We start from the raw sequence: 15,157 nt of genomic DNA on the forward strand, positions 1-15,157 counted from the left end.
ACGAGTTGAGGATTATACGAGGCTAATATGACAACAGTTCATTCTTTCAACCATTGTGGTAAACTTCGATACTCTCTTTGGAAAAATTATAGTGTCAAATATTGTATTACTATACTACATATCATGGACAACAAATAAAGTTCCATAGATAAATGGATCTCTCCATTCACTTCTTGATCACTTATTAGCTGTTGCCAGTAGGTTTTTGAACTCTGTTTACCTCTGTCTGTTTATATGCTAGCTGTAACCTTTGATGATATATATATAATAATACTACAAGTCTACAACTATTTTAAATTACTACTAGTGTTATACACTATTCTCCCAAAAATAAGCCTTCAGCAGTAGAGTTCTCATTAGTCCATTTTCATCTGAAATCAATGGATCCTCCACCTATTCCATCCCATATCACTGCCACTCCAATAGTTACCATTGCCCAACAAAACTATTCAGATTCTGCCAGCTCCTCCCCGCGCTCCCGGCAAAATGATACATGGGATCAGGAGTCTTTGGCTCAGGTCCCCGGTGCCAAACTCCGTCTCATATGCAGCTATGGGGGTCACATTATTCCCCGTCCTCATGATAAGTCCCTCTGCTATGTTGGTGGTGACACCCGCATTGTGGTTGCTGACCGTCAGTCCTCCCTCTCTGATCTTCAATCTCGCCTTTCCCATATTCTCCTCAACGGGCGCGGGTTTTCCCTAAAGTATCAGCTCCCTAATGAAGAACTTGATTCCCTTGTATCTGTCACAACTGATGAAGACTTGGATAACATGATTGAAGAATATGATCGTGCAATGTCAGCTTCCCCTTTGAAACCATCTCGTCTTCGTTTGTTCCTTTTTCTTGCCAAACCTGAAACTGCAGCCTCTATGGGTTGCCTCCTTGCTGATTCTAAATCCGAAACGTGGTTTGTTGATGCTCTTAACAATGCTAGCTTGCTTTCTAGAGGACTTTCTGATTCAGCTGCGGAGGGTAATTTTCTGGAGCTTGAAAGGATTCCCAAAAGTGATTCTGGTGTAAACCTGGATCAGGCTCAGAATGAGTCCTTGGCTACAAATAATCAGGAAATGGCAAAGAATGTAATCCAAGAAGTGCAATCCACTATGCCTGATTCACCAATGGTTGAAACGACCTCATCATTTGAATCCAGTGTTTCATCCCCATCTATGCCAAATTTGCCTCAAATTAAAGTTAGAGCTGAAGATGGTCAAATGAATGCAGGATTCCACGGTCAGATGCTCGTGTTAGACGAGCAGTTTTCACAGATGAATGTAGGTTCAAATGCACAAAATCTGGATGATGGTTACCTTCATTTGGCTGCACAAGCTGCAACGCCACCTCTTCCTACTGTAATTGGTGGTGCAGCCATTATGTCATCAGTTACAATGGTGAACACTGCACCGGCTACAGGGGAACATCATGGCCGGGTTATCTCTGATGATGAGAAATCAGATCATGGTGCTCCCTCTGGACGCCGAAAGCCTCCATTGCCTTTACAGCCTATTCAGCGGAAAGTTGGAGATGGTTATAGCTTGCCATCACCTGATTCAAAGCACGCTGGAGGTTACAACTTGCAATCACCTGATTCTGTAGCAAGGTATGATTCACTTCTGTGTTAGTTTCGTTGAAAACTAACATCATATCACTATGTCCAAGATCAATCAAAAATAGCATGACATCTAAGAAAAGATCACAACAATAATGTAACCCCCCTCTTCTATTTTCTTTTCAAAAGTGAAACCTCAGTAATTCCTTTTCTCCGTGCTAATGCATCAGTCATCATTATTTTTTTTTGAGCCAATGGTCTTTCAGAAACAACCTTTCTGCCTGACAAGGTCCCAGACCCCACTTATGGGACTATACTGGGTATGTTGTTATTGTTAATGTATCAATCATCACACAACTCTTCAATATTTTAAACTCAAGATTCCATTGTAGGGACCTATGCTCTTATTCAGAATTTCGGCAGCTAAAATCATAGCTTTAGATATATTATTTAGATCTAAACAACAAAAGAACTAGTAATAAACCACAGAGATAACATGACTTGAAGGTAATTGTTGCTCTTCAGTCTTCACTTTAAGCATGCTTTATCGTGCTTGGGATTAAAAACATCGAGAAGTTTTTACTTTCATCAACTAAAATACTTTTGGATGTTTTCCAGTGATAGCAGCATCGCGTCAGGTACATCCTTCTCTAAACACACGGTTTACCAAGATGCACCTCCAGCAACAGGTCGCGAAACCAGAGTGCATCCTGCTGTTATGGACTATAACTCTCAAATCCAGACGCAGCAAGTTCAAGATTCCGTAGTTATGCAAGTCCCACAGCAAAATCAGCAGCAGCAGCAGCAGTTCGTTCCTGCCAATGCGCATTACATCCAACATACTGCAACAGGCCCAGTGGCAATCCCGTCTTACTATCAAATGTACTCACCCTTAACCCAGCAACCACTTCATCAACAAATGGATCAGCAGTATCAAATGTATTATGTGCCAGTACCTCAGACTCAGCAGTATAATTTGACAGTGCAATCTAATATAGCTGATGCTAGTGCTGTTGCTTCAAGCCCGCAGCTAACAACGGCAAATCCAATCACAGTTTCATCCTCAGTAGCTTTTAAAGAAGCTCTCCCACCTATTTATCCAGCAAGGACAATCCAGTCCTCTAAGCCTGAAATGCCTGCCAATGTTTACAGAACAGCTACCCCAGCAAACCAAACAGTAGTTCAAGTTCCTTCAAGTCAATATCATCAACAGTATTATGGCCTCTCCCAGGTTCCTCCTCCATCACAGCAAATGGCTGCTGTTCCTAATGGTGCTGCTAATTACGGCAATGACTATTCTCATCCTATGCATGACCAGGTCTTCTATGCCCAACAAACAGCTCCAACACTTCCTTCTCAGTACCAAACTATGACCCCTAACACTGCAGTTTTACTATCACAGGCTACAGCACAGTTAGCTGCGGAGAATACCACAACTCAAAACAGAACTTCATAGCCTTTGCAAATAAAACAAAGCTGTTCAAAGATTTGATATCTAGTGTAATTTTTTTTACAGTTCGGAGTACATTATGGCAAAGAATAAGGGTATCATGGTATTCTTCATCCTACAACATGCTGCTGCTTTGATAGGGCTTAGAATATATTTGCATGTGGTGTCATAAGGCGAAATGAAAAACAATGTTGTAATTGCTTTCGATGTAGTTATTGCTCCCCATTTGGTCATATATTTTCTTAATAAACTGGTATTGGATAATAAAAAAACTATAGACTAATCCTTTGGTCAACAACGTTCATTTAATTTAAGCTTCTCTGGATTATGTCAAAAAGGAGAAGAACTGGTTTCCTCAGGTAACACGTTCTTGATATCTGCATCATTCAAGCTCAATAATATGTTGAAGCCTACTGCAGTTGTTTGATAGTGCCTTCTATTCAGAAATGTTTCATTTATGACTAAGAAAACTATGAAGCTCAGTCCAATGGAATGACACAATGAACTTTAGCTCAACCAAGTCAGAATTCAACACTTCCTGAACTTATAGAGAAACAAGAATTGCTATAGGCACTTCAATACAAAATTCAAGTGCAGTGTTACAAACAACACATAAGAAAAAAGGAATAGGATGATCTCTATAGCTAGTAACACAAATCATAAATCATTAACATGGCAAAGACCAGAGAAACAGTTAATTCAAAAACATGCTGAGTTGCCTATCGCTTTCCACTAAAACTAATCATTCTTTCATGATTCAGTTATAGCTACATGAATCAAATGAGCCAAACAAAATCTTTAACCAGGTCATCATCTTTTTTCCCTATACATTCAGCTATGTTTATGTCTCAACTTAACAGATAAGTAATTATGATTAACTCAATTAGCTAGCAGATCTAACATACTGCAGCACCAACACTGACAAGTAAGTCAACAGAATCATGTTCTCTGAATGTGGAGTTCCCATTGGATGTTCAATCAATAAAATGGTTTTGACTTCTAATTGGTAATCAGATTGAGAATTGTATTATAGGTGTGCAACTTACAAATGCAGCTAGCTGGCTTATTTTATCTCATACTACTATAGACTATAGTTGCTATTTCATTGTAACATGGCCTGTCTGACACCCCTTCCTTGAAAAAGGGAAAAACCCTCTGATTTTTTCACTTATATAAGAGCAGATATTGTCAGAAATGAAACTCATATGAATAATAATTAAAATGGGATTATAATTATGATAGTATCTACTAATTGCTTACTGTTTTCATGCTGCATACTGCTTTGCAAGCATGTAGTTTTCTACTTAAAACCCACATGCCGTCAAAACAAAGAGCATGTGCAAATTCATTTACCAGTTATAAAGACATATAAAATAAAATGATTTACAACAGATGAGTGTTTATAGTATCATAAACAAATGGCGACGAAATTTTGTATCAGTCAAGACTTTTTTCAAAGTCCAGTATGACTAAAGGAAAATTTGCTGTATGTAAAAACTAAAATGGAACAGAACTCAATGACCATAAAAACCATTAGATATTCTAAGAAGGCAGCTACAATGTCACAATGCCACTGTTAAAAGAAATTTCCAGGTGGTCATTGGCAAATACCCACGTAGTTGAGTTATTTCCACAATATTTTTGAATCAAGATCTTTTTTTTTGGGTCTTAAATTTAAGCCCTTAACTTATGACATATATATATGGTATGTAATATGTAACATATAGTACATTTGGCTTATATTACAGTAACTTTACGTAGTTTATTATTTGTTTCATTATCATGTACCAACTGGAAGATAAGTAAGTTAAAAATAAGATTTACACTCACCTCTGTGCCTCATTCATATTGTCTGCCTTCCAGACTTGAGTCCTCGTTGAGCGATAAATACTAAGACAGATCCATGAAAGAACAATGGAGATTGCGCACCTATTAAATCAAATGACAAAGAAGTTAGATAAAATTAAAGAACATAATGTTACAATCAGAAGACTCATTCAGATTTATAATTGAAAGAGACTTGCCTGGGACCTTTAGCACAGTAGGTTGGGAGTTGTGAAAACATTAATTATTGGACATAAAGCATGAACTCAAGATTATATTCATCTACCAACCTAATTTAAAATATTACTGTATAGGGAAAATCTAGTAAAGCTCGAATCTTTGAGCAGACAAATGTGTCCCCTGAATCTTGATTCTGCTTTCTTCATATTTCTTTGTTAATCATGTCAATTGCCATTAATTCACACTCTTCTCCGAGCTGCCGGTACTATAAAACAACCCAATTCTCTGTTCCCAAATCCTTACCTTTGGCTCTTTCCGTTCAACTTCAATCTAGGCAAGGCTCTATTTCTCTTATGTATAAACTATCACTTTTGTTTGTATCTAATGTGTATAAATTCTTTCAGGAATTTCAAGATCAGTAGCTGTCTCTCTCTCAACAAACCCAACAACCGAAGTACCAATGCATCCGGAGAAGCAGCAGCTGGAACTGACACCCTTCGAATCATATTGGCCGCAGGGGGCACCGGTGGCCATATTTATCCGGCGATTGCCATTGCTGATGACCTCAAAGTCCTTGACCCTAATGCCCAAATTCTCTTTATTGGACTTCAAACTGGAATGGAGAGCACTGCAGTACCAACAGCAGGATACTCTTTTGAACCGATTCCTGCTGCACCATTAGGCCGACCCTTTCTCTCTCTCTACAACTTATTCGTCCTCCCTTATGTTCTCGTCAAATCCCTAATTAAAAGTTCCCAAATACTTAAAGAATTCAAACCCCATATAGTGATTGGAACTGGCGGGTTTGTTTCATTTCCAATTTGCTTAGCTGCAAGTCTCAGAGGCATTAAACTCGCAATTCAAGAACAGAATTCAGTACCCGGAATAGCTAATCGGGTGCTTTCCTTGTTTGCCTACAATGTGTTTGTTGCATTTAATTCTAGTGTTGATTGTTTTTGGCAAAAGAGCAAATGTGTGGTGTGTGGAAATCCAGTGAGATTGTCTTTGAGGCAATATGCGTCTAAGGCCGTGGGAAGACGCCATTTCTTTTCAAATGCAGTGGTAGGGAAGGGGGATGGTAAGGTGGTATTGATTCTTGGAGGCTCATTGGGTGCTAATGCACTTAATGTTGCCATCTTGCATTTGTATTCAGAGATGTTAAACGAATGGAAAGACTTGTTTTTGATATGGCAAACTGGGGTCTTAGCATATGATGAGATGGAGAGCCTCGTGAAATTCCATCCCCGATTATACATTACCCCGTGAGTGTTGTTTCTTATTTAACAGTTTGATGTCTTTTTTCATTAAGATGAAGATGTTGTATATCCTGATTTAGACTAGACAATTGTGTATTACTGTATGGCAAATTTTGAGTTTCAGGCTTCTATGTTTTTGTTAAGAAAGAGATATCCTTTTCTCCGTTTTAAACTGATTTGATCTTAACTTGGTGAAGGTTCTTGCACTCCATGGATTTAGCGTATGCAGCTGCAGACCTGGTTGTATCTAGAGCTGGAGCAATGATCTGCACTGAGATCTTAACTACTGGGAAACCTAGTATTCTGGTAAGTAAACACATTCTATAGAGTACTAAGATTGCTTACAAATGACCTAGTTGATGAAAGATCACTAAGTATTGCTAAAGAAAATATTGGAGAATTGGAATGAACTAAATGAAACTTATAAATGTACAAGCAATTAAAAAACTGATAAAGGACAGTATGGAAAACGTAGATAATGTTCTTGTCTACTATGTACAACTTCAATTCTATTTGTAGACATTTAATTTGACTAGCTTTGGGCCTGCTCATCATGGCCTAGTATTATGGAAGTAGCTGTTAACTTTATCAGCTGATATTCCTTTCCCTTAGGATTTGCATCAGCTAACTGAATTGATTCATGTTTAGTTGATCATAATGGAAATGTAGCTTCTTTTTTCTACTGATTATCGGAAAGAAATCCATGTTTACCTATATGTAGATCCACCTATTTTTCCTCCTTGCTTTTATAACTTCAGGTTCCTTGAAATTTTAGTATATTAATCTTGGCAAAACACTTCTTTATAGCTTTTCCTTTAAATTCTTGCAGATACCTTCGCCGAATGTGGCTGAAGGACATCAATTTCACAATGCTTGTCTAATGGCTGATTTGGCTGGTTCAAGGATTATAACTGAAGATGAACTTGACTCTCTTACTCTTAAAAGTTCTATTGAAGAAATTTTAGGTATGGTGTCTGTCTTGTATGTGAAGAATTATTCTAATTATTGCAGTTAGTCAAAAAACAATCTAGACTCATTTTGCTTTCATGGTTTTGTTTCCTTTCTTTTTGTCATCATCTTAATATCAATGGTTTTGATTCTGAACGTGAAACTCTGCTATGTCCATGACGTGACTAATAATATGTAAAAGTAGAGGGGCTGGAGTTAGAGTATGGCATCAAGGCTATAAATGTACCTGGTGTTAGTAATTTGTTTGTCTGCAGCTAAGATCATATTCATTGAGCTTAGTACAAGAGATATGACAATTTTAGTCTTGTAACCTGAAATATCTCTAAAGCTATCCTCACATATAAGAAATCTGCTGAAAGAGAATGCAGTTACATTTACCAGGCTGCAATAAGTATGACGTTCTCCTAATGTCCTCTCAGATCAGTAATCACAGAAATTTTGGCACACTTAAGACCTTAGAGAGACAGAGGGAGGTTCAGGTTACCATTATTCAAGATGCGTAGTTGTGTGACTTTAGACTCATTGACATATATGTCAATTTTTAAGCTTTTATATGTGCCTGTCTTTAGTATCCCCATATAAACAAGAATTCACAGAAAGGTATAACCAATAGACATTAGAGCTAGGATGCCCTAGTCTCATAAGTGTCACTAGAAACAAGTAAGTGATCACACGCATTGCTTAATTCCTTTAAGTTGCTGAAGATAAGGTAAGGTGTATGTGCTCTTTTCACAAGTCATATTGAGTTTATCATCCCCTTATGGAATTAGTAGTACATAGTTTGTTTGTTTGTTTTTAATGGCCAACGTATGTTTTAGATAGAATGGCACATAGGAGGTGTTATACCAAACACCAAAATTTCAAAAAGGAACCAGGAGTCTTGCTGTAGATGTGTTCTACTCGTTCTAGTTGTATTTTCTTCAAATGGATAACATTTTTACCAGTCTTGTCATGGCCTAGTTTAACGGCTTTCTCCTTCTTAATTTTTTTGTGTCTAGAGTGGAGTTGCCTATCAGTTTTGCACTTAAGCATCCTCTTCTTTGGACCCTTTTGGTTGCTCTAGATGCATGTTTAAATTATTTCCTGAATCATGTTATTGTTCTGGTCAGTTCTGCTAACTATGTAAGAATTACTGAATCGATCCTCCTGATGCAACCTTTCTCGTGTATTGCAGATGATGAGAGATTGATGACGGAGATGTCTGAAAGAGCTCTCAAGACTGCGAAGCCAAATGCATCTGTTGAAATTGCTAAACACCTTCTTTCTCTTGTAAACTCGTCGATGAAATTCTGAATCATGCTTGCATTTATACCTTGAAAGATTAAAATCTTAGTTGCGAACTTCATTTTGGGGTATTCATTAATTACTCCCCCTCCTTGCTTATCAAACAACTACACCCTTAAAAGAAAAATCTCAATTTTGTGTACAAGTCAAAGTGAGATATTTACTTAACTGAATGGACACAATTTTGCATCTTTGTCCTCCACTTAAATATCCAAGTAATGACATTTTAATTGGACAGAATTTCTTGCACTAGTGAGAAGATTTTTGTGTTAGAATTCAAATATTTGTGTACGCATAAGGCAGTTCTCCCTTTCACGCATCATCCTTCCCAAAAAAATATGTTGTTACGTAATCTTCTCAATTGGTTCATAACAACGATAGCTATGTCTTTAGTCCCAAATAAATTAAGATTTATGTAGACAACTAATCATATTTTTTTTCATTTAAATTTATCTTAAATTAGCATTATTCAAAATGAAAGTATTACTAATTTCTATATTTTCTACTGAAAAAACTCCAACCGGACACGTAACATAAGTTGCATGCATATGAGATACGTGGCGTTGAAAACTGAAAGCAACAATATATAAATGAAAGGAAACTTTGGTATTCGGAAATTCAAAGCTTACGCATTAATGATTATACTGTTTAAATCAAATCAATGCATCTCACGCTAGTCGCTACAACAATTAAATTCAGTAATTAAAATGATTGCGTTTCCTCAATCGGATCTCCGTTGGGCGATTCATTCGGCGGCTGCCCTTCTTTCTTTCTCCGCCGCCAGTGCCGTTGGTAATCCGCCGCAGCTGCTGAGACGACTCTGCATCAGTGCTAGCGCCGGTGGTGGTAGAACGACCCCTAAGCCCTCTGTTTGTACGGCGGATGAGCTTCATTACGTTCCCCTTCCCAACAATGAATGGAAACTCGCCCTGTGGCGCTACTTGCCTTCTTCGCAGGTTCTCTACATTGGAATCAAACTCTGTATCTCTCTCTCTCTGTATATAGAAATCCAGAAAAGAAACTATGCATATATAATTATGAAAATGTGTGTGCAGCGGAGCCGCAGGAATCATCCTCTGTTATTATTGTCTGGAGTGGGCACTAATGCCATTGGCTATGATCTTGCTCCTGGTGTATGTCTCTGCTTTTTCCTCCTCCCCACCCATCTAACTATGTGCCTCTTGTTGATTGAGCAACTACTTATAATTTTATCCAAAATTTTGTACAATATTGGTTTTTAGTCTTCTTAAATCTTATGGTAATATGCATTAGCATAAATTCTTATGTATTAGTCCTTGGTTCTTAACAGCCAATAGACGATTGGAGGCCTGATGTTTCGTGAATTTGCCAAGTTTGTTTGTTAATTATTGGGCAGGCAAATGTTGTGGTCCAGAGAATGTTGTAGACTCATCTAAATTGTTTTAGCTCTTGTGGTGCATTTCAAGCTTTGAACTCGTTCAAATTCTCGTCTTCAACCAACTTCCAGCCGTGTTTCTTCCACAAGCACCATGCAATACATGGAGAAGTTGGTCTAAGTTCTAACACATATAAACCTTTTTGATTGGGAAAGTAAAGCATAAATGGAAATTAGGATTTAGAGCAATCGTAGAATGCTACCTTGCTTTGCTCCTGTAATTTTGGCTTTAACCTATCCACTTAAAATATGCTAACTTCCACCTCTTGTAGTCTTGGTATCTCTAAGACATTCTTATAACATCATTTTCTCACCTGGTGTCTTAAATTAGTGCAGAAGACCTTGAAGGTGGCACCACTGTTCTTTCACCTTGAATAATGGGATGGATGTTCCAGGATTAACATCTACTTATTTAAATGTCTAATAGCCGTGTGAAATCTTATGGAGATAGTTTCTCACACTTGATTATTGTATATGTACACAATATTGTACACTTTGTGCATGTCTTATTGCAAAATGCATTAAACTTGAGGGTGCAATGGTTTGTTTCCGTTGGCTTTCTTAGATTGATCTTGTGGCTTTCATCGATCTGTATTTCAAGATATAAGCATAAAATATATGTGTGAACAGATTTGTTCATTGAAGAACTTTATTCTGATTTTCCTCTGGTCTGTCTTTTGACTGTTAGATAGGCATCAGTTTTGTGGTTTAACTTTCAATCAAGAATTTTGGTTACTCTGCAGTCATCTTTTGCACGATATATGTCTGGGCAAGGATTTGATACTTGGATTCTTGAAGTTCGAGGAGCAGGCTTGAGTGCAAAAAATAGTCTAAAGGAACTAAAGGATCCTCACCAAGGTACTACAGATTCAAACGGTTCAACTGTGACTCATGAGGCAAATAATGGTTATCAATGAACATACTATCCAATCTGATGACTTGCAAATTTTGACAAATTTGTCAGGAAAATTTGAGGGTATATCTGAAGAGCTGCTTAGCTCAACTGATGAAGGTCAGAAACAATGGATAACTTATCGCTTAGCATACAAAATCAATCAGGAAAGAAATGATGAAACTGTAAAACTCTTTTTAAAAGGAAACTGCATAGTCATCACATTCATATTTGGATAAAAAATTCAGGTTTACGAGATGCAGCACAAGTTTCTTCCATCACTAGCCAACTAAGGGACTTTGGTGACAGACTTGGAGAAATTGTTGATGAAAGTCAACAGCCAATCACTCAGTTTACTGGTTTGCAAAACCGCTTTTCTATTACACTAGAAGATTTCTGGAAACAGCTTCATTTGATTGGGAAGTATAACTGGGACTTCGATCATTACTTGGAAGAAGATGTGCCTACAGCGGTGAGGTGACATCTTGCGGCATAGTATTTGAACAGATTGTTCTTTATCTCCTCGTGTATCATATTGTAGGAGCTTTCCTAAGATTATCGTATTTATGCACTCGATGTGCATTAGTTAGCGCTTCTGTTTTTGCTTATGTAGATGAACTACATAAGGAACCAAAGCAGACCAAAGGATGGAAAGTTGCTTGCTATTGGCCATTCCATGGGAGGTATCTTGCTGTATGCAATGCTTTCACAAGACGGTATGACGCCTTCTCATCTACCAAGACTTCTGTACTTCCTAGTCTTACTAATGGGAGAAAATGGTTGCCAAATTTAGTCAAATAACCTTCGGATTAATTTCATTGCAGTTGTTTCTACAGCAAAGAGTTATTCCTAGTAGTACATTTATTGTTAGAACAAAAAAACTCCTCTAGAGTCAATTTGACTAAATCTTAGGGTTAAAGTTGGAGTAGATTAATTCATCTTCAAATTCAGATATTTAAAAACTAAACAAAAAGTTTTGTAAGTTGCACTTCTCCTCATATCTAAATGGTGATATTAGGTCAAAGCTCACTTCGTTTGCTTCTTGAGAAGTGAAAAGTGCCACACGTTTTGGGAAATGGGAAAGAGGGACTACATCTGTATCTTCATGTAGAAAATACACATACATGTTTGTAAATGTGTATGGATAATTGGATATTCCAGGTTACAGAGGAAAGTGCACTGAGCTGGCTTCAGTCATCACTTTGGGTTCATCACTGGACTACACTACTTCACGGTCATCCCTGAAAAGGCTTATACCCTTAGTAAGTGAAATGAAACACTTCACATGCTGCACTTTATGGTTTCATAAAGACCACACTATGTTTATCTCTGATGTGATGAGAAGAGGATTTTAACTGTTAGTGGTTGCGCAGGTAGATCCTGCAAAAGCTGTAAATCTTCCAGTTGTTCCACTCGGAGCATTACTCGCAGCCATCTATCCTCTTGCATCCTTTCCTCCGTATCTCTTATCATGGTTAAATCCTCAGATATCTGCACAAAATATGATGCATCCGGAAATGTTTGAGAGGCTTGTCTTGAAAAACTTTTGTAAGTATGAGCTGGTTTTCTTCGTCAAAGATCATAATCATCACCAAAAAGAGATGCAAATCATGATTGATTTGTAGGGTGTGTTCGATATGATGAAAAATATATTCTTAGAAAATGTTTTCTAGGAAATTAGTGGGTTTCTTACTAATTTTCTTGTGTTTTGGTACACAAGCAAAAAATATTATCTTAAAAGTATTTATATATAATCTAGACAAATACTATGGGAGGTGAAGGTGGAGGGTAGGGTGTGGGGTTGTGGGGATGGGGACAACAGGGGGTGGGGATGAAGATGAGGTATATTGGAAGGTGAGAGGGCACTATCAATGTGGAATGTCACTTGTGTAACTTGTTTTTCATATTTTATCATTTTCCTCAAATTCAAGGAACTTATTTTCCGAGAGAGAACATTTTCCAAAATGTTTGACCAAACATGAGAAATTTCCTTAATGTTTTTGCAGTTACTTTATTGCTTCTTGCTTTTATGGTTAGTTGCATCCTAATAGTAAACGTATTGAAGAGAATTGATATAATTGGCTCCACCTTAGGTGAATTGTTGACTTGATGGAAGGGGATAACAAGTGCATGGAATCCTTAATAAGATTGGTATCATCAGATGGCATTACACAAGAACAGCAATATGCAATAGGCAGTCAAGTGTTTGCACACAGTTCAAGCTAATATAGGAGAATTTGCCTGTGATAGGTGTCATTATACTAGAAATCTTGTTTAATTTTCTTGGATATCCACGGTTGTTGATTATCATGGACTGCTATGTGATTGCACATTTGGATCTAACTTTGTACTTATCCAGTATTGGGTCTCATATTTTCTATCTGAGGTTGTTACCACATTTGAACTCAGATAGTTTATAATGTTCTTTTTTTTGTTACTCTGTATTGTACTTCATTCAAACTTTTTAACAACCTTAATCTTGGAAACACTCACATTTATTGTGGGAAAAATGACTTTGTAGTTTTTATTTCTGAAATCATAGTTTCTCAACCCAACTCTGTCAAGTAGATCCCTGTCCAAGCAGTATTTGATGAATAAATTGTGTGTGTGTGTCATATTGTGTTGCATAAACTGTCTTTGAGATCATTAGACCATTGCTAACGTGATACTTTGCACGCCTAACTTCTCTCTTAAACCTTCAATAGATTAAAATTTGCATCCTCTAAACTGCCCAACACTCCCCACTAAAAAAGAAAATAAGAAAAGAGACTGTTAAGAGTACTTTTGCTGCTATTATTCATGGGAGTACCACATCGTCACATTTTATGCAGGCACTATTCCTGCTAAACTTCTCTCGCAGCTATCAACAGCCTTCGAAAAGGGCGGCCTACGGAATAGAAGTGGAACTTTCTTTTACAAAGACCATCTTCACAAAAGCAATGTGCCTGTTTTAGCTCTTGCAGGAGACAGAGACCTTATTTGTCCTCCTGAAGCTGTGTATGGTAGAATATAAATTTGTGATTTGTTATCATGCTTACTCACATATTTACATTTTCCCAATCATTTCTTTAGTTAGCTGACTGCTAACTTTTTACTGTCATGTTAACGTACTAGAAACTGTCAAGCTAATTCCTGAGAACTTGGCTACTTATAAAGTTTTTGGTGAACCTCGAGGTCCACACTATGCCCATTATGATTTAGTCGGTGGACGAATGGTATGTGATATTGAAATAGTCATTGCAAAGAAATTGCCACACCACTAGTGTAAGTTATATTATAAATATGATGCAATGTAAATGCAGGCATACTATCAAGTATATCCACGTATAATTGAATTTCTCAGTCGACATGATATCTCTTGATGATCTCCAGAGTGTAGCATCCTCTGCATCCAGTTCCAGGTGAAGGTGTAACAGATTACTTGACCACCTCTACCACAGTGCAAGTATCATGTGACAGTGGGAGAAGCTGAACTGTTAATCCTACACCCGATGCGTGGGATCATAAGATGGATGTGAAAGGCCAGGAGACCATGCAAGCCATCTTAATAGGAAGTATACGTTCATTGAGATGAACCATTGTGGGCAAGGGCGGAGGAGCTACAACATTAGGTACAGATTCGGACAAATTCAATAGCTTTTGTATAGACCTTGTATTTATATTAGAAAATTCATTAAATGTGTATAAATATTTAATCGTGAACCCTTTGTCATTAAATGGTGGGTAAGAAATGTGTAATTGTGAAGCATCAGGAGTGCATTTCACTCGTAAAGCATCTGTATTTGAGGATTTTTTTTATTTTGGTGGTATAGGCATGGAGGAGTTTGCCTGTATTTGTTTTAATTTTTTTCTCATTTGATTTGACATCGTTCCTACTTGTATTCCTCAATATTGATCAGAGAATGAAGGAATCAATGTCCATTTATTTTGGTGAAACTGATTGGCTGGTAGTGACCCACTTTTAAAGCTATTGTCACTTAAAATGATAAGAAGGTCCACTCTTTATTAAATGAAATGTTCACATATGATGGTGTCAAGTTTTCTAGTGATTTGACCAAAATACCCGCCTCTGTAAAGATACATATACCATGTGCAACACTTGTCAATTTGAACTTCACATCTATCCTATAGTAGGGCCAGTACTGTACGAGAAAAAGAAGAAGAAAATAGAAAGATTAAGTAAAGAGGAAGAAAGGTTGGGGGAGACTAGATGAAGTTTTGGCCTTTTATGGATGTGGATTAGTGGACCTTCCGTCTTTCTTTTTGTTCCAATACATTATTTCCTTAGTTCACTTTTATTTATCATGTTTTGCTTTTTAATAGTCAAATTATATGGACT

General features: G+C 37.3%; 3 protein-coding genes across 4 annotated transcripts; all 3 read left to right on the plus strand.

The window, feature by feature from the left end:
* Positions 1 to 380: 380 nt before the first annotated feature.
* LOC129895573 (uncharacterized) lies at positions 381 to 3,237 on the plus strand. The gene is made up of 2 exons (XM_055971297.1): positions 381 to 1,600; positions 2,168 to 3,237. The coding sequence occupies exons 1-2, from the start codon at positions 381 to 383 to the stop codon at positions 3,003 to 3,005; spliced, it is 2,058 nt and encodes a 685-aa protein (XP_055827272.1). The 3' UTR covers positions 3,006 to 3,237.
* A 1,797-nt stretch (positions 3,238 to 5,034) lies between these two features.
* Positions 5,035 to 8,594, plus strand: LOC129896502 (uncharacterized). Its single transcript, XM_055972420.1, has 5 exons — positions 5,035 to 5,337; positions 5,408 to 6,265; positions 6,457 to 6,565; positions 7,089 to 7,224; positions 8,403 to 8,594. The coding sequence occupies exons 1-5, from the start codon at positions 5,225 to 5,227 to the stop codon at positions 8,519 to 8,521; spliced, it is 1,335 nt and encodes a 444-aa protein (XP_055828395.1). The 5' UTR covers positions 5,035 to 5,224; the 3' UTR covers positions 8,522 to 8,594.
* Positions 8,595 to 9,054: 460 nt separating this feature from the next.
* Positions 9,055 to 14,520, plus strand: LOC129893763 (uncharacterized). 2 transcript variants are annotated; one of them, XR_008767587.1, is made up of 11 exons: positions 9,055 to 9,468; positions 9,568 to 9,645; positions 10,670 to 10,784; positions 10,891 to 10,938; positions 11,067 to 11,290; positions 11,432 to 11,534; positions 11,980 to 12,080; positions 12,192 to 12,366; positions 13,650 to 13,815; positions 13,933 to 14,033; positions 14,121 to 14,520. XR_008767587.1 is itself a non-coding variant. In XM_055969145.1 (11 exons), exons 1-11 carry the CDS (start codon positions 9,220 to 9,222, stop codon positions 14,178 to 14,180), a joined length of 1,425 nt encoding a protein of 474 aa, XP_055825120.1. In that variant the 5' UTR covers positions 9,055 to 9,219; the 3' UTR covers positions 14,181 to 14,520. The 2 variants fall into 2 exon arrangements, 1 of the variants encoding a protein (XP_055825120.1); XM_055969145.1 differs by having other exon boundaries at positions 13,650 to 13,820.
* Positions 14,521 to 15,157: the final 637 nt, after the last annotated feature.

The sequence above is a fragment of the Solanum dulcamara genome, chromosome 7, assembly GCF_947179165.1.
Source record: "Solanum dulcamara chromosome 7, daSolDulc1.2, whole genome shotgun sequence".
Lineage (NCBI taxonomy): Eukaryota > Viridiplantae > Streptophyta > Magnoliopsida > Solanales > Solanaceae > Solanum > Solanum dulcamara.